This window comes from Schistocerca gregaria, chromosome 7 (genome assembly GCF_023897955.1).
Source record: "Schistocerca gregaria isolate iqSchGreg1 chromosome 7, iqSchGreg1.2, whole genome shotgun sequence".
Classification (NCBI taxonomy): domain Eukaryota; kingdom Metazoa; phylum Arthropoda; class Insecta; order Orthoptera; family Acrididae; genus Schistocerca; species Schistocerca gregaria.
Window position 1 is genome coordinate 558,670,884 of NC_064926.1, and position 19,321 is coordinate 558,690,204.

A 19,321-nucleotide genomic window follows, 5' to 3' on the forward strand; every position below is an offset into this window, starting at 1 on the left:
CGTTTCTAGCATATGTAGACTTAAAGAAAGCTATTGACAATGTTGACTGGAATACTCTCTTTCAAATTCTAAAGGTGGCAGGGGTAAAATATAGGGAGCGAAAGGCTATTTACAATTTCTATAGAAACCAAATAACAGTTATAAGAGTTGAGGAGCATGAAAGAGAAGCAGTGGTTGGGAAAGGAGCGAGACAGGGTTGTAGCCTCTCACGAATGTTATTAAATCTGTATATTGAGCAAGCAGTAAAGGTAACAAAAGAAAAATTCGGAGTAGATATTAAAATCCATGGAGAAGAAATAAAAACTTTGAGGTTCGCCCGTGATATTGTAATTCTGCCAAGACACAAAGGACCTGGAAGAGCAGTTAAACGGAATCGAAAGTGTCTTGAAAGGAGGGTATAAGATGAACATCAACAAAAGCAAAACGAGGATAATGGAATGTAGTCAAATTAAATCGGGTGACGCTAAGGGAATTGGATTAGGAAATGAGACACTTTAAGTAGTAAAGGAGTGTAGCTATTTGGGGAGCAAAATAACTGATGGTGGTCGAAGTAGAGAGGATATAAAATGTAGACTGGAAATGGCAAGGAAAGCGTTTCTGAAGAAGAAAAATTTGTTAACGTGGAGTATAGATTTAAATGTCAGGAAGTCGTTTCTGAAAGTATTTGTATGGAGTGTAGCCATGTATGGAAGTGAAACGTGGACGATAAATAGTTTGGACAAAAAGAGAATAGATGCTTTCGAAATGTGGTGCTACAGAAGAATAATGAAGATTAGATGGGTAGATCACATAACTAATGAGGAGGTATTGAATAGGATTGGAGAGAAGAGAAGTTTGTGGCACAACTTGACTAGAAGAAGGGATCGGTTGGTAGGACATGTTATGAGGCATCAAGGGATCACAAATTTAGAGGATAATGGAATGTTGTTGTTGTTGTTGTCTTCAGTCCTGAGACTGGTTTGATGCAGCTCTCCATGCTACTCTATCCTGTGCAAGCTGCTTCATCTCCCAGTACCTACTGCAACCTACATCCTTCTGAATGTGCTTAGTGTACTCATCTCTCGGTCTCCCTCTACGATTTTTACCCTCCACGCTGCCCTCCAATGCTAAATTTGTGATCCCTTGATGCCTCAAAACATGTCCTACCAACCGATCCCTTCTTCTAGTCAAGTTGTGCCACAAACTTCTCTTCTCCCCAATCCTATTCAATACCTCTTCATTAGTTACGTGATCTATCCACCTTATCTTCAGTATTCTTCTGTAGCACCACATTTCGAAAGCTTCTATTCCCTTCTTGTCCGAACTATTTAGCATCCACGTTTCACTTCCATACATGGCTACACTCCATACAAATACTTTCAGAAACGACTTCCTGACACTTAAATCTATACTCGATGTTAACAAATTTCTCTTCTTCAGAAACGATTTCCTTGCCATTGCCAGTCTACATTTTATATCCTCTCTACTTCGACCACCATCAGTTATTTTGCTCTCCAAATAGCTACACTCCTTTACTACTCAAAGCGTCTCATTTCCTAATCTAATTCCCTCAGCAGCACCCGACTTAATTCGACCACATTCCATTATCCTCGTTTTTTTTTATTGATGTTCATCTTATGTCCTCCTTTGCAGACACTGTTCATTTCGTTCAACTGCTCTTCCAAGTCCTTTGCTGTCTCTGACAGAATTACGATGTCATCGGCGAACCTTAAAGTTTTTACTTCTTCTCCGTGAATTTTAATACCTACTCCGAATTTTTCTTTTGTTTCCTTTACTGCTTGCTCAATATACAGATTGAATAACATCGGGGAGAGGATAAAACCCTGTCTCACTCCCTTCCCAACCATTGCTTCCCTTTCATGCCCCTCAACTCTTATAACTGCCATCTGGTTTCTATACAAATTGTAAATGGCCTTTCGCTCCCTATATTTTACCCCTGCCACCTTTAGAATTTGAAAGAGAGTATTCCAGTCAACATTGTCAAAATATTTCTCTAAGTCTACAAATGCTAGAAACGTAGATTTGCCTTTCCTTAATCTAGCTTCTAAGATAAGTCGTAAGGTCAGTATTGCCTCACGTGTTCCAACATTTCTACGGAATCCAAACTGATCTTCCCCGAGGTTGGCTTCTACTAGTTTTTCCATTCGTCTGTAAAGAATTCGTGTTAGTATTTTGCAGCTGTGACTTATTAAACTGATAGTTCGGTAATTTTCACATCTGTCAACACGTGCTTTCTTTGGGATTGGAATTATTATATTCTTCTTGAAGTCTGAGGGTATTTCGCCTGTCTCATACATCTTGCTCACCAGATGGTAGAGTTTTATCAGGACCGGCTCTCCCAAGGCTGTCAGTAGTTCTAATGGAAAGTTGTCTACTCCCGGGGCCTTGTTTCGACTCGAAGTCTTTCAGTGCTCTGCCAAATTCTTCACGCTGTTTTTATTGACTCCAATTTCTTCTTCTATTAAGTCATCATGGAGGTCCTCTCCCTCATAGAGGCCGTAACGTACTTTCACCACCTATCCGCTCTCTGCGATTAACAGTGGACCTTCCGTTGCACTCTTAATGTTACCACTTTCGTTTTTAAATTCACAGGCGGTCGTTTGACTTTTCTATATGTTGAGTCTGTTCTTCAGACGACCATTTCTTTTTCGATTTCTTCGCGTTTTTCTTGCAAATTTGGCTGCCTTGCAGTTCCTGTTTATGTCATTCCCAAGTGATTTATATGACAGTATTCATGTCTTTCCCCGAACATTTTTGTGATTCCTTCTTTCGTCGATCAATTAAAGTATTTTTTCTGTTACTAGAAGTTTGTTCTGAGTTATCTTTCTTGTAGCTGTGCGTGACTACCCTGCGTCTGTGATCGCCTATTTCAGAGATGTCCTCTCCTCTTCAAGTGAATTGCCTGCTGCGATGTTCCTTATCGCAGTATTCACATCATTAGAGAACTTCAAATTTGTCTCATCCTTCCTCGTACTTGAGCATCCCACTTCCTTCCATACTGATTCTTTCCGACGATTCTCTTAAATTTCAGTATACTCATCATTAAGTTTGATCTGAGTTTATATGTGCAGCTAGAAACACCTTACAACCCAATATCTGATTTCGTAATCTAACCATGATGTATTCCAGATGTAGCCTACCCCTCTCTCCCAGTATTTTCCAAATATACCCCGTTCTCTTGTGATTCTTGAACAGATTATTCACTATTACCACCAGAAATTTATTGCAGAAATCGATTAATCTTTGCCCCCTCTCATTCACACTGGAAGGCCATATTAATCCGTAACCTTCCCCTGTGCTCATTCAGCTACAACCGCGTTCCAGTCTCCCTTGATTGTCAGGCTTTTATCTCCCTTTACAAACTGAATTACCCATTGAATATCCTCATATACATTCTTTCCCTCTTCAGCATCTTCTTATGACGTTGGCATGTATACCTGAACTAACGTTCTTGGCGTTCGTTTGCTGTCTAATCTGATGACAGCAACCCTATTACTGAACTGTTCGCAGCACCTCACTTTATGCCCTACTTTCCTATTCATAACGAATTGTACGCCGGCCAGTGTGGCCGAGCGGTTCTAGACACTACGCTACGGTCGCAGGTTCGAATCCTGCCTCGGGCATGGATGTGTGTGATGCCCCTAGGTTAGTTAGGTTTAAGTAGTTCTAAGTTCTAGGGGACTACTGACCTCCGATGTTAAGTCCCATAGTGCTCAGAGCCATTTGAACGAATTATACTCCCGTTGTACCATTTTCTGCTGCTGTTGATATTAGACCCATATTCGGCCGACCAGGACTCCTTATCTTCCTTCCATTTCATTTCGCTGACCCCTAATACATCTCGAGTGAGCCTTTGCATTTGCCGCGCGGGGTAACCGCGAGGTCTTAGGTGTCTTGTCACGGTTCGCGCGGCTTCCCCCGTCGGAGGTTCGAGTCCTCACTCGGGCATGGTTGTGTGTGTTCTCCTTAGCGTAAGTTAGTCCAAGTTAGATTAAGTAATGTGTGAGCTTAGGGACCGATGACCTCAGCAGTTTGGTCCCATAACACGTTACCACAAATTTTCAAATTTCCTTTGCATTTCCTTTTTCAGATTTTCTACCTTTCCTACATGTTCAAACTTATTACATTCCATGTACCTACTCGTAGAATGTTATCCCGTCGTTGGTTATTCCATCTTTTTCTCATGGTCAACTCCCTCTTGCAAGTCCTCTCTTGGGGTACTACCTGGAATTTTTTTTCTAATGGAAAGGTATCATGACGCTTTCAGTTACCGGTTACAAATCCTGTGGATACACATTGTGTGTCTTAAATGCATTGGTTTCCATTTCTGAATCCTTATGCTGTTAATCATGGTCGATTTTTCCTGCTTTAGGTGTAGTTTATTGAAAGGGAAACAGGGCAACCAAGAGCACAGGAAGACTTTAGTGCAATAAAATTGAATGACAAGTGCACTAACAAACAATCAGAAATTGAAAATATTTTGAATAATCATTTTTTAAATGTTGTGGAGAAAATAGGATCTAGATCTTCACTAGAAGAGGCAAGGCTATTAATAGAAGAGGCCATACCTGCACAGTTTGAAACAGCTGTAATTCCACCAACCTCTCCCTCTGAAATCAGTAAAATAATAAACTCACTGAAAAGTAAAAGCTCTTACGGAATTGATGGCATTTCCAGCAAAGTACTTAAAGCTTGTTCCCCACAGATAAGTAGAATTCTCAGCCACGTATGTAATAGCTCTTTGGAGCAGGGTGTTTTCCCTGATAGACTGAAATATGCCATTGTAAAACCATTGCATAAAAAGGGGGATATGTCGGATGTCAACAACTACCGCCCAATCTCTCTTCTGACAGCTCTATCAAAAATTTTTGAGAAAGTAATGTATTCAAGAGTAGCCTCCCATATTTGTAAAAATAAAGTACTAACAAAATGTCAGTTTGGTTTTCAGAAAGGCTTTTCAACAGAAAATGCTATATATGCTTTCACTGATCAAATATTAAATGCTCTGAATAACCGGACATCACCCATTGGTATTTTTTGTGATCTCTCAAAGGCCTTTGATTGTGTAAATCATGGAATTCTTTTAGATAAGCTAAATCATTATGGTTTGAGTGGGGCAGTGCACAAATGGTTTAATTCATACTTAACTGGAAGAATGCAGAAAGTTGAAATAAGTGGTTCGTGTAATGTTAAAACAGCTGATTCCTCAAACTGGGGTGCTATCAAGCACGGGGTCCCACAGGGTTCGGTCTTAGGTCCTTTACTGTTCTTGATATACATTAATGACTTACCATTCCACATTGATGAAGATGCAAAGTTAGTTCTTTTTGCTGATGATACAAGTATAGTAATAACATCCAAAAACCAAGAACTAAGTGATGTAATTGTAAATGATGTTTTTCACAAAATTATTAAGTGGTTCTCAGCAAACGGACTCTCTTTAAATTTTGATAAAACACAGTATATACAGTTCCGTACAGTAAATGGCAAAACTCCAGTAATAAATATAGAATTTGAACAGAAGTCTGTAGCTAAGGTAGAATTTTCAAAATTTTTAGGTGTGTCCATTGATGAGAGGTTAAACTGGAAGCAACACATTGATGGTCTGCTGAAACGTCTGAGTTCAGCTACGTATGCTATTAGGGTTATTGCAAATTTTGGTGATAAGAATCTCAGTAAATTAGCTTACTATGCCTACTTTCATTCACTGCTTTCGTATGGCATCATATTCTGGGGTAATTCATCGTTGAGTAGAAAAGTATTCATTGCACAAAAACGTGTAATCAGAATAATTGCTGGAGCCCACCCACGGTCATCCTGCAGACATCTATTTAAGGATCTAGGGATCCTCACAGTAACCTCACAGTATATATATTCCCTTATGAAATTTGTTGATAATAATCCAACCCAATTCAAAAGTAATAGCAGTGTGCATACCTATAACACCAGGAGAAAGGATGATCTTCACTATGCAGGGTTAAATCTGACTTTGGCACAGAAAGGGGTAAATTATGCTGCCACAAAAGTCTTTGGGCACCTACCAAACAGCATCAAAAGCCTGACAGATAGCCAACTAACATTTAAAAATAAATTAAAAGAATTTCTAGATGACAACTCCTTCTACTCATTGGCTGAATTTTTAGATATAAAGTAAAAAAAAAAAAAAAAAAAAAACTTAATCATTAGTGTCATGCAATATTTTGGGTAATGTAATTTCTTGTACAGACATCTTTTATTAACCTGACACGTTCCACATCATTACGAAGTGTCGTATTCATGATCTATGGAACAAGTATTAATCTAATCTAATCTAATCTAATCCTCAAGGACAAGAGGTGCCCTGAACCTCTGTCCGCTTCTCCGCCATCTTTGCAAAGACCGTTAGCAGAACGAGGGTGATTTATACTGGATTTCGGCTGCCATTGCTGATGATTTATATTCAAAATTTAAGCAAATTTCTCCTACTGTATTCCTCCAGATTAAACGTAATTTCAAACCTTTTATGAAACTTTTTCTCGCTTACACGCACGGGATCAAATATTTCACACATTACCCCATTTGTAAAGTAATCAGATGTATGAAGCTGTTTTATACAAGGGAGTTAAATTCTTTAAAAAATCGGGGTTTTCGTGGTTCGTTACTGAGCAACAAGTATTCGACGAGACTCGGAGTACCATTCCATTACTAGCCGAAACATTTCTTTGCCGAATGTTTGCTGGTAGAATCTAGTTTCGCCCGAATCTTACTGGCGAAGTGGCGTCAAAATGATTTGTAATCCTCCAGCATATTTATCGACAGCTATTCTGTTTCGTTGTCACGTCTAATTTTACGGAAGCAAGGTGCTTGACTGATTCTTCGGAAAATGCGACTTATTCCGTAGCAAAAAGAGCTAAATATTTGAGACGAGTACTTGCCAGTAGTGCTCATTTCACTCGCAGCAACTGGATGATTCATTTTTTAATCAGACTGAGTCGAAAAATAGAACAATCTCGCTCCCGAGAGAGAGCTTTCTTACATGAGGATAACGTCGAATATCGCACAACAAACTTCTGTTAAATTAATAAGAAAATCCTATAATCTTTAGGGTAAACTGAAGAAGTTTGAATCTCATTCTCCGTGCATGCGTGTTCAGTGCCTCAAAAAATGCATTTCGCTGAGTTCTTTTGCCAGTCCTTCACCATAGCAGTACACTTTCGCAATAAAATACACTGATTTGCAAAACTTAAGGAGGAAAGTAACTTTCGCATGATTTGCCACTGCCAAGTAACACAGCTCGACCACACGTAGAAAAACCGGCTGCAGAATAGTATACAAGGGGACTGAAGGGAATACGCAAGGAGATGAACAGAAACAACACTTGTCTTCAAAGACAATAATTACACTGAAGCCACCGCCATTTATGATGATCCACTGGACATTACTGAAGGTGGGCCATGGTTCTTAATAGGATATGGGATTGCGTCGGATAGCAATGCATGCTCTGCAACGTGCTTCCATGCTATCCACCACGTTGGTAATAAATTCTTGTGGCACGGCGTTCCACTAATTCAACAGCGCGGTTGACAACTGTTACGCCGTCGGCACACGGACCGTGCAGTCGAACGTTAACGTTGAGCGTGCCAAGTTCAACGTGCTGGTGAACGGCTCAGGAACGATGCGACTTGTGCACACGGCACGTGGGCCCCAACGTGGTATACGCGATCGCAACGCACTCCAGCGGCAGTTGAGGGATGTTTCTAGTTCGTAAATCACACTGTTTACTCAACGGGCGCGCGTAAAATTCCCACGTTAGCTCTATTAAAACGCACATTTACTCCATCGTGCACGAAAAGGAAAGTACCATATCCAATGAATAAGGACACAGGCTTACAGAAGTTCCATTACAAAGAGTGCGGTACAAATTTGGAACACTTGTCCGCATAAGATAAACATTATTTCATCATCCCAACATTTTAATAAAACCCTAAGGTCAGTCGTACTTGATCACTGTTCCTACCCAGTAGCAGAATCTTTGCAACATGTGAATTACGAAGCGTAAAAGAAAAAGGAGCAAAATATCTTTACAGGAGTAGCGCAAGCTGTCCTGTAGGTTAAGCCAATCGAACAGTCACCCCTCAAAAAACGTTTTACATAACATAAAATATTATAGTATATACTTATATTAAACTAATAATAAAGTATCAGAACCTAATAAAAACTCGAATGTTGAGAAAAAAAATGGGAAGCATCAAGACGCGAACCACCGCCCCAACAAACAGCTCCACACAGAACAGAGACACCACTCATTACGCAATTTTGCCTTTTTTTTTTGCTTTTTTCCGTTGTGTTTGGTCGTTGTGGACGTCACCTGATATTCGTTAAGTTCGTTTGTTGATCCTTCCACTCAGTTTTTTTTAATTTTTTTATTTATTTATTTTTTTTTTTTATTACAGAGGCCAACCAGCTCTCTGACCGAATACGCTGAGCTACCATGCCGGTGTTCAAACAGCCTACTCCCATAATACGCAACTTAAAATAATTCGTTTCCTTAAATTAAATGAAACTTATTACATATACAGGTCACTGTGTTTTTTCGCGACGATGTCGTAGCTTGTTAAAATAATTCTTTTGCCACGAGTATGATGTTTCTCATTATTTTGTTGGAACGAATCACACAGTTAACAACGGTTTTTCCAGTGATTTTCAATTTGCTGGTGCTCAGAAAAGGCACATATACATATAGGCTTGAAATGAATGCCAATATGGCTCCTAACAACTCTGAACTGAAGGGAGACGGCGTGCGTGTGATGTAGTGGCGTTGTGCCATCTCATTGGTCAACACTCAGACGCACGCTCAGTATATATGACATGCCAGGTATTGCTGTGCACGTTCGGAAAGACTCCCGCTATGACGTCAGAAGCTCGGATGATCGGTCCGTGTGCCGACGGCTTTAGATGGTTGTTGGTCACGTGGGCGTACTGCGTTACGTCTCACCAACGCATCCGCTAAGTTCTCAACGGGATTTCAATCAGGGTTCTGGACAATCCAGAAAATATCCTCTCCTTCCAAGAGCCGGGACAACGGCCTTGCCGCAGTGGACACACCGGTTCCCGTGAGATCACCGAAGTTCAGTGCTGTTGGGCATGGCTGGCACTGGGATGGGTGACCATCCAGCCGCCATGCGCTGTTGCCATTTTTCTGGGTGCACTCAACCTGTGATGCCAATTGAGGACCTACTCGACCGAACAGTAGTGACTTGGCCAAGAATACCATCACAACGACCGGGAGAGCGGTGTGCTGACACCATGCCCCTCCTATCCGCATTCTCATCTGAGGATGACACGGCGGTCGGATGGTCCCGGTAGGCCACTCGTGGCCTGACGACGGAGTGCTTCCAAGAGCTGCTTCACCTGCGCAGTTCTATGCGGTACCGCTTTTCCATCCATTAAAATGAACTCAGTGTGGAAAGTATTTCGAAAAGACGCACAGTTGGGAAAAGTACAGTGTCACAATAACGCCGATCGGAGAGTGCACCGTGTTCAAGGATTTGGAAGCCAGTGCGCCCATGCAACATTATGCCTCCCGACACCATAAAATCAGGGCCACACACATGATCATGTTTGACAAGGTTTCTGGGTTCATTACGTGTTTCCACCTCTTGCCGTATAAGAGGTACGTCCAGAATTACAACTCAGACTGAACCTGCTCTCCTCCGTGTAGGGCACGTGACCCCATTCCTTGTTGGTCCAGTCACTATGCTCTTTGGCACCGTCGAATAAGGTGCCATTACTGTGCGGGTCTCAACAGAACTCACCATACAAGACTTTGGGCAAAGTGTCCACCTCCATACAACCGCCGTGGCACTGTGTAGGGCAAGACTCCGTGCCTTGCAGTTCTGTTACATGTGGCTGCAATTACAGTCGGTGTTTGATGAGGGTCCCTTTCCACTTGTTACACAGTTTAGGCCCAGCAGTCATGTGCTGCAGCTCACCGTGGTGGACCATCTCCACTCCTTTGGACAGTTGCGCCCGTGGTCCGGAACGCTGCCCACGCACGTGGAACACTGCTGTGAGCAGTACCAAACTCCTGGACTACACTCGTCACACTTCGTTCTTCTTCCACTTTCTCGATAACTCTACCCTGTGTGAAGTCATCCAAATGTTGTCTCAGGGACATCTTACAATGAAGAACGCCACCACAGTGCACAATAACTGCTCACTCATTGACACACATTGTCTTTTTCCATTATCTCGTGTTATGGGGCCAGCCCCATTTTGTGCTACACTCAGTCAGACCTCACCTCAACGAGTTGTGTATATGTCACATTACTTTACCTATCTCGTCCTTAGGTTTTCCCGTAAATGATCGTTTTGTTGGTCCAGGTAGTGTGCTGTGGGGAGGCGTCGTATTGCACGAGCGTACTGACCTCCAAACCTTTGAACACGGTATATTCGACGGGCAACGTTATTGTGACGCTGTTCTTCTTCCCAATGTACGTCTTGTCAGGGATGCATTCGTGTTTGTGGAAGACAATATATGACTGCATTGAACAGCGAGGATGGAGGAGCTCTTGCTGCGAGGGGACATTCGGCGAATGGCCTGCCCTTCCATCCGACTTAAATTCCATTGGGCACTTGTGGGATACGTTGGAGAGTCCACCTGCACCAAGAATCATCCAACAGTTGTTTAACCGCGCTGGTGGATGAATGGGACGCCCTACCATGGGAACTCCTTGCAAAACTTGTGGCCAGCATGGGAGCACGTTGGACAGCATGCGTTGGAGATCACACACCCTATTTAGATCCGCGTCCCTTCTTCTGTAATGTCCAGGCAACCATCATGAACTGCAGCGACTTCAGAGTAATAATTGTCTTTGAATAAAAGTGTCATATATATTCGTGTCATTGTGTATTTCTTCCTTTTACCTTGTGTTTTAAATCCTGCAAGAAATTGTCGTAACTACTGAAACATTCTTCTTAGTGTCGCGGGCATGTTACAGCTGTCAACACATCGCCCTGCTCTGTTGCCGAACGTCTCTATTTTGCCATTGTTCCTCATCCTCTTCTATTCCTCTTCTCTCCGTCGCTCCTCGGATACCCCTTACACACCAAAAATGGCTCTCAGCACTATGGGACTTAACATCTGAGGTCATCAGTCCCCTAGAACTTAGAACTACTTAAACCTAACTAACCTAAGGACATCGCACTCATCCATGCCCGAGGCAGGATTCGAACCTGCGACCGTAGCGGTCACGCGCCTTACACACCCTTTTAATGTCTTCCTCTTATTTTTCAGGACTGTCTTTATTAGCTTAGACATTTATGGGATTGAGGAATCATTTTATACTTTTTTTATTCTGATTTAAAAACGCGGTATGTTAGGAAACTGATTTTCATCATCACAGTCACATCCAATTTTGGTTTAGGCCTTCTTGCCTGTTCCAATTCCAAGCAGATTGCAGCTGATCTTTCCACCTCTTCTTAGGACAACCAACATTCATTTTACCTCGATGTATATTTTTATTTAATTTAAGTGCTCGTTCATCCAACATCCTCTGAATGCGCTTATGCCATTTCTTTCCGTGCGCCTCTATTTTGTGATGAATGCTTTCGACGCCCAGTTCATTCCCGATTTCGTTATTTTGTATCCAATGTTCGAGTTTGCGACCAGCTGGTCTCCTTAAAAGTCTCATCTCCTTTGCTTCAATTCTTCTCGTTCAGCTGGCACATAGAGTCCAAGTCTCTGGCCCTTAGATTAGTACGGCACCGCCATCTCACTATAGAATTTTAGTACCGTCTCTTTCTTGGAATTTTTGGGGAGAGGATGATAAATAGTACTTGAAAACCGTTGGAGTTGTTGCAACTTGTGTTCTAGATCATTGGATGTAATATACACCGATGAGCCAAAACATTATGACCACCAGTTGCGTGTTGTTCCGCTTTTCAAACACAGTACATCAGAGATTCTGCTTGGCATGGATTCTGCAAGTCATTGACTGGATTTCAGAAGTCAGCTGGTGCCCAATATATGTTCCAGAGAGTACAGATCAGGCATATTTGCTGCCCAAGACATCAGTGTGAGTTCACTATAATGACCCTCAAACCACTGTAGCACGATTCTTACCTCGCAGCACGAAGAGTTATCCTGCTGGCAGATGTCGTCTCCGTAGGGGGAGACTTCAAGCATGTAGCGATGCAGGTGATCCACAATAATGCTGTCATGATGCCTTCGATTATCACCAAGGATACTATGGAATCCCAAATCAGTGTACCTCATAGCATGATACTGCCCTCAGTGGCCTGCATTTATAATGCAGTGCATATTTCGTGCAGCCATTCGCCAGGATGACAGCCTGTAAGGATCCATCCATTGTCATGGTCTACCAAGATTCATTCGACAGGCGACACGTTTCTATCAATCCACAGTGAAAACTCAGTGATGCCGTGGTCACTGCAATCGTAACTGACGATGTTGTTGGGTCGACACAGGACCATGTAGGGGTCGTGTGATGTGGAGCTCCATGTTCAACAGTGGCCTTTGAACGGTGTGCTCCGGAACACTTGAACCTTCAGCAGCATTGTACTCTGTCGTCAGATCTGCCACAGATCGCTGACTATCTTGGATTACGCAGTGGGGAATCCTCGAATCTCTGCGTTTGGTGATGAGACGTGGTCCTCCAATACCATACGGCCTACTCGTTATTTCACCATCCTTCAACCACTTTCCATAGATGACCAGCTTCGCCGTTTCATGGATTCCCGTTTGCAGCCGCAGCACCTCAACAACGTGCCCTTTGGCAAACCCGCTTGTATCAGTGGATTTCCGTATTTGCGGCCAGTATCTTCACTATAATGGCCGGCCGGAGTGGCCGTGCGGTTCTAGGCGCTACAGTCTGGAACCGCGAGGCCGCTACGGTCGCAGGTTCGAATCCTGCCTCGGGCATGGATCTGTGTGATGTGCTTAGGTTAATGTAGGTAAATTCTTACAGAGAAGAAAACAGCAAACAGCCACTATTGATACTGCTATTTATTTAGGTAAATAGCGCCGTTACAGGTTTCGAACTGGCAAGTTCATCATCAGACGGCTGTTCATATGTTTTTCAAGATACACTTTACATTATCGTCCGTTTTCGATTTTTATTATTCCACTGTGGAGAAGTATTTTTGGTGTGTTGTTGCCCTGCGGTAGAAAAACAGTGTTAGAAACGCCCTATGTGAAAATAATTAACCTCCAAAGGATGAAATACAGCGTAAATAAATATGTGAGGTTAAATGGTTATGGGACTTACGTCGAAAATTCCGCGCGATTTTGTTGCGAAGTTGCAAGATTGTATTTTTCGCATATTCCTAAATATATCCAGCACTTACGTAAGTTGTACATCACCATATTGTGCAAAGCACCACACACACACACACACACACACACACACACACACACACACCAAAAAGAATTTGCCACATGTGAAGCTATCACAGAGATTACAGATTAACAAAACACAAAGATAAACCCTACATTACGAGCGTATAATATTACAAATGAAGTTGACAGATATAGTAACCAGCTTGTGTGAATGCTACTTGTATGGTATTATGTAAATACTGTGCTATATACAAGGAGCAATATGGAGGTGGATAAAATGAATAATATGACAATAACAATTCAAATGGCTCTGAGCACTATGGGACTTAACTGCTGTGGTCATTAGTCCCCTAGAACTTAGAACTACTTAAACCTAACTAACCTAAGGACATCACACACATCCATACCCGCGGCAGGATTCGAACCTGCGACCGTAGCGGTCACGCGGTTCCAGACTGTAGCGCCTAGAACCGCACGGCCACACCGGCCGGCCAATAACAATTGTATTAACAACTATCTATGGTACACTGAAATTTTGAATCAAGTATGGTAACAGTGATTTTTTAAGAATCAAGCTAGCATTACGAGTACATTAAAAGTATTTATATTACAAAGAATACCATATTCAGTGAGCATTAATTACAAATAAATTGGGAAAATGTGATGGGCAGTTGTATGAATGTTACTTACATGGTATTGTGTAAATACAGTGCAACAAACAGGTGACAACATATATACGAGACACATGAATAATGTGACAGTAGTAATTACATAAATGTAGTATGGCACACCACTTTTATTTTTAAAACAATTTTACAGTTGCAGTAATATGCGATTGAGCAGGCAGCTATATTCTTAGGTTAGTTAGGTTTACGTAGTTCTGAGTTCTAGGGGACTGATGACCTCAGAAGTTGAGTCCCACGGTGCTCAGAGCCATTTTTCCACTGCCCATTCGCCTCTCTTGCGCTTACATTTTTTCCTTAACCACCTCGTGTGCCTGCAGCAACACTAGGAAGTATTCAACCTCGCAGTGGACAGTGGTCGTAATGTTGTGGCTCATCAGTGTATGGGCTCTCACAGACAGGAGCTGGAGAAGTGCCCGTAGGAAATGGTTGCAATCGTATAAATTCATAAACGAAAGACTGACGCAGGAAATTGATTTGTATGTAAATGATTTCCGTTACATATCGGCAGGCGTGCTGGGGTTCCTGAGCACGGGCAGCTCGGCGGCGCCGGGCAACTGGGGGGCCCTGGACGTGCTGGAGGCGCTGCGCTGGGTGCGCCGCAACGCCCCCGCGGTGGGCGGCGACGCCGCCAGGGTGACGCTGGCCGGCCGCGCCGAGGGGGCGGCGCTGGCGTCGCTGCTGCTGGCGGCGCCCGCGCTGGCGCCAGCCGCCGGGGAACCCCCGCTCGCGCTGCGCTTCGTCCTGCAGAGCGGCGTCGCCTCCGCCTGGTACCACATCGACGCAGACCCCGCCAACGCCACCGCCGCGCTCGCCGCCAGCCTCGGCTGCTCCGGGCCGGCCAGCAAGGTAAACACGCGGCCTCGCCGCAATGCCCACCTCACTGTTTCTAATTTTAGCCGGCTTACTACCTCAAAAGAACCCACTTCACACGTTCATTATTTCCCTTTGTTTTCCGAATTGGAGAGAAAGTGCAGATAAGGCCAATTCACACTATAGTCCAATCCACGAACGATGGCTGTTGGCGCATGTCGAGTCACTGACGAGAATGGCATTGTTGCCGGTTGCAAACGACAGTTGCAGAATGCGCATTGTAATATCTCTGGCTTAGTCAGCCATCATATTAGGCTCCAAGAAGCTGTTCCCAGAGCAGAGGAGATGCAAGAAGTATATAGATGACGAAATGTGGTGTGAGGTACCTGTGGCAGATATTAGATTCGGTACCATTCCCGTGAGAAAAATCGCCTGCATAATGCTACTGCTCTGTGATTGGCTGCTGTGTTCGGAGCAAGGGCACCAAAACGTTATAGTTATTATTATTAGTCAAACTGCTCATCGGAATGAATTCACTTTTTAATATAAATATCTCCCAACAACTGACTATCAATCAGTCATTTTAGAATTATTAAAAGCAATTTTAATCAAAAACAAAAGACCTACGAAATTGCAGACGAAGCACTTCGGAAGCGTTCGTGTCACGCCTTTTCTGGTATGGCACGCGAATTGTTTCGGCCTGTTCGTCACTCTGGATTAGGCAGTCGAGAAGAACAGACATGTTGTCTGTCGCAGGATGTGTTTTTGCCAGCATTCAGTATTAAAAGATTTACTCCGGTAGTCATGAGGCACAGACACGTGCCACAAATACCGTAAAGATACATTTCTGTAAACATTGTGTTTGATCATGCACTTTGCTGTATCAGAAGGTGTTGTGTTAAGATCATGTAGTCTTCTCGTGTGGCTATATTAAAATACGCGAGTGGCATCCCAAAGGAGTGATGCGTTGTTTCAAAACAGAACCTCGCTAAAAGTCAGTTTCAGTCTCAATATACAGAACCTACGACGTGCGTGCTGTTTTCTGCGCTGAGGACATCAGCTTGAAGACAGCAGGTTAGTGAACTATAACAGAACCTTCGTATTCCACACAGTGCGGCGGAAACAACTAGGCGCCTCACGTGTACTGCATGCACAGAACAAATGTGCTCATTGACACGTCATCTGCAGTAGTGCAGAGGAGGTAAAGGATGACGATCGTTATTAAAACCAATAATCAATTCGTTCTTCCTTTCCTGCCGTAGCATGCGCGTGCTTTTCGCTTGAAGGAAGCGTATATCCTGCAAATTATGTCTCTCGCTTGCTTATGCAGAATTTATCACTTACCATCACCATCAGCAATGACAGCTCACAATAAATGAAGCATAAATTCACTAAACAATTCGCTATTATCACGTTTAATGCTCGCATTAGCTACGGCATTCAGAGCAGGCTCTCAGGAGACTACGGAAAGCTTCTTCTTGTTCTTCTTCTTCTTCTTCTTCTTCTTCCGTATCCGGATGCACCAATTATATCTTCCCTTCCCAGTAATTAGCGACGTAGTTTGCTTTGTCATTGACTTTCAAAATATCATCTTTAGTGCATGTTGTAGACATATCTGGCCAAATCAGTAGGTGGTCCAAGTCCTGTATTGCTCCGCATTCACACCTGTCGCTATCACTGTAGCCCCATTTAAATAGGTTTGATTTGCACCTAGTTACTCCAGTACGCAGCCGGTTTAATGACCTCCAAGTTGAAAAAGGTAGTTGAAATCCTGCAGATCCTCCTCAAGTAGTTCCATTGTGGAGTGTGGCACCATTTCTTCCCAAAGAGATAGCAGCCTTGCGACGGACTTGGTGGCGAGCTCTTCAGTAGTTTCAATGAAACTCCTGCGGGATTTCAGCCGGACACGTTGTTTATATGCCAACTAGCTTTGCAGATGATGAAGAAATTGATCAAATGTATGATGAGGTAAAAGAAATTATTCAGGTAGTGAAGGGAGACGAAAATTTAATAGTCATGGGTGACTGGAATTCGTGAGTAGGAAAAGGGAGAGAAGGAAACATAGTGGGTGAATATGGATTGGGACTAAGAAATGAAAGAGGAAGCCGTCTGGTAAAATTTTGCACAGAGCATAACTTAATCATAGCTAACACTTGGTTCAAGAATCATAAAAGAAGGTTGTATACATGGATGAATCCTGGAGATACTAAAAGGTATCAGATAGATTATATAATGGTAATACAGAGATTTAGGAATCAGGTTTTAAATTGTAGGACATTTCCAGGGGCAGATGTAGAATCTGACCACAATATATTGGTAGATTAAAACTGAAGAAACTGCAAAAAGATGGGAATTTAAGGACATGGGATCTGGATAAGCTTAAAGAACCACAGGTTGTACAGAGTTTCAAGGAGAGCATAAGGGAACAATTGACAGGAATGGGGGAAAGAAACACAGTAGAAGAAGAATGGGTTGCTCTGAGGGATGAAGTAGTGAAGGCAACTGAGGATCAAGTAGGTAAAAAAACAAGGGCTGCTAGAAATCCTTGGGTAACAGGAGAAATATTGAATTTAATAGATGAAAGGAGAAAATATAAAAATGCACTAAATGAAGCAGGCAAAAAGGAATACAAACGTCTCAAAAATGAGATCGACAGGAAGTGCAAAATGGCTAAGCAGGGATGGCTAGAGCACAAATGCAAGGATGTAGAAGCTTATATCACTAGGGGTAAGATAGATACTGCCTACAGGAAAATTAAAGAGACCTTTGGAGATAAGAGAACCACTTGTATGAACATCAAGAGCTCAGATGGAAACCCAGTTCTAAGCAAAGAAGGGAAGGCAGAAAGGTGGAAGGAGTATATAGAAGGTTTATACAAGGGCGATGTACTTGAGGACAATATTATGGAAATAGAAGAGGATGTAGATGAAGACGAAATGGAGATAAGATACTGCGTGAAGAGTTTGACAGAGCACTGAAAGACCTGTGTCGAAACAAGGCCCCCAGAGTAGACAACATTCCATTGGAACTACTGACGGCCTTGGCAGAGCCAGTCCTGACAAAATTCTGCCATCTGGTGAGCAAGATGTATGAGACAGGCGAAATACCCTCAGAATTCAAGAAGAATATAATAATTCCAATCCCAAAGGAAGCAGGTGTTGACAGATGTGAAAATTACCGAACTATCAGTTTAATAAGTCACAACTGCAAAATACTAACGCAAATTCTTTACAGACGAATGGAAAAACTGGTAGGTGCGGAGGGGAGGATCAGTTTGGATTCCGTAGAAATGTTGGAACACGTGAGGCAATACTCACCGTAAGAATTATCTTAGAAGAAATATTAAGAAAAGGCAAACCTACGTTTCTAGCATTTGTAGACTTGGAGAAAGCTTTTGACAATGTTGACTGGAATACTCTCTTTCAAATTCTGAATGTGGCAGGGGTAAAATACAGGGAGCGAAAGGCTATTTACAATTTGTACAGAAACCAGATGGCAGTCATAAGAATCGAGGGGCATGAAAGGGAAGCAGTGGTTGGGAAAGGAGTGAGACAGGGTTGTAGCCTCTCCCCGATGTTATTCAATGTGTATATTGAGCAAGCAGTAAAGGAAGCAAAAGAAAGATTCTAAGTAGGTATTAAAATTCATGGAGAAGAAGTAAAAACTTTGAGGTTCGCCGATGACATTGTAATTGTGTCAGAGACAGCAAAGGACCTGGAAGAGCAGCTGAACGGAATAGACAGTGTCTTGAAAGGAAGGTATAAGATGAACATCAACAAAAACAAAACGAGGATAATGGAATGTAGTCAAATTAAATCGGGTGATGCTGAGAGAATTAGATTAGGATATGAGACACTTAAAGTAGTAATGGAGTTTTGCTATTTAGGAAGTAAAATAACTGATGATGGTCGAAGTAGAGAGGATATAAAACGTAGACTGGCAATGGCAAGGAAAGCGTTTCTGAAGAAGAGAAATTTGTTAACATCGAGTATAGATTTATGTATCAGGAAATCGTTTCTGAAAGTATTTGTATGGAGTGTAGCCATGTATGGAAGTGAAACATGGACGATAAATAGTTGGGACAAGAAGAGAATAGAAGCTTTCGAAATGTGGTGCTACAGAAGAATGCTGAAGATAAGGTGGATAGATCACGTAACTAATGAGGTGGTGTTGAATAGGATTGGGGAGAAGAGAAGTTTGTGGCACAACTTGACTAGAAGAAGGGATCGGTTTGTAGGACATGTTTTGAGGCATCAAAGGATCACAAATTTAGCATTGGAGGGCAGCGTGGAGGGTAAAAATCGTAGAGGGAGACCAAGAGATGAATACACTAGGCAGATTCAGAAGGATGTAGGTTGCAGTAGGTACTGGGAGATGAAGAAGCTTGCACAGGACAGAGTAGCACGGAGAGCTGCATCAAACCAGTCTCAGGACTGAAGACCACAACAACAACAACAACGTTGTTTTCGGTGCATATGCATCGGGT

General features: G+C 42.6%; 1 protein-coding gene across 2 annotated transcripts in view; it reads left to right on the forward strand.

The window, feature by feature from the left end:
- LOC126281737 (cholinesterase-like) overlaps window positions 1–19,321 on the forward strand; it is a 228,338-nt gene that overhangs the window by 167,166 nt on the left and 41,851 nt on the right. For both annotated transcript variants that reach the window (XM_049980921.1, XM_049980922.1), the window contains exon 4: window positions 14,534–14,871. In XM_049980921.1, coding sequence (XP_049836878.1) covers window positions 14,534–14,871 — 338 coding nt within the window. The remainder of the gene's footprint in view (window positions 1–14,533; window positions 14,872–19,321) is intronic.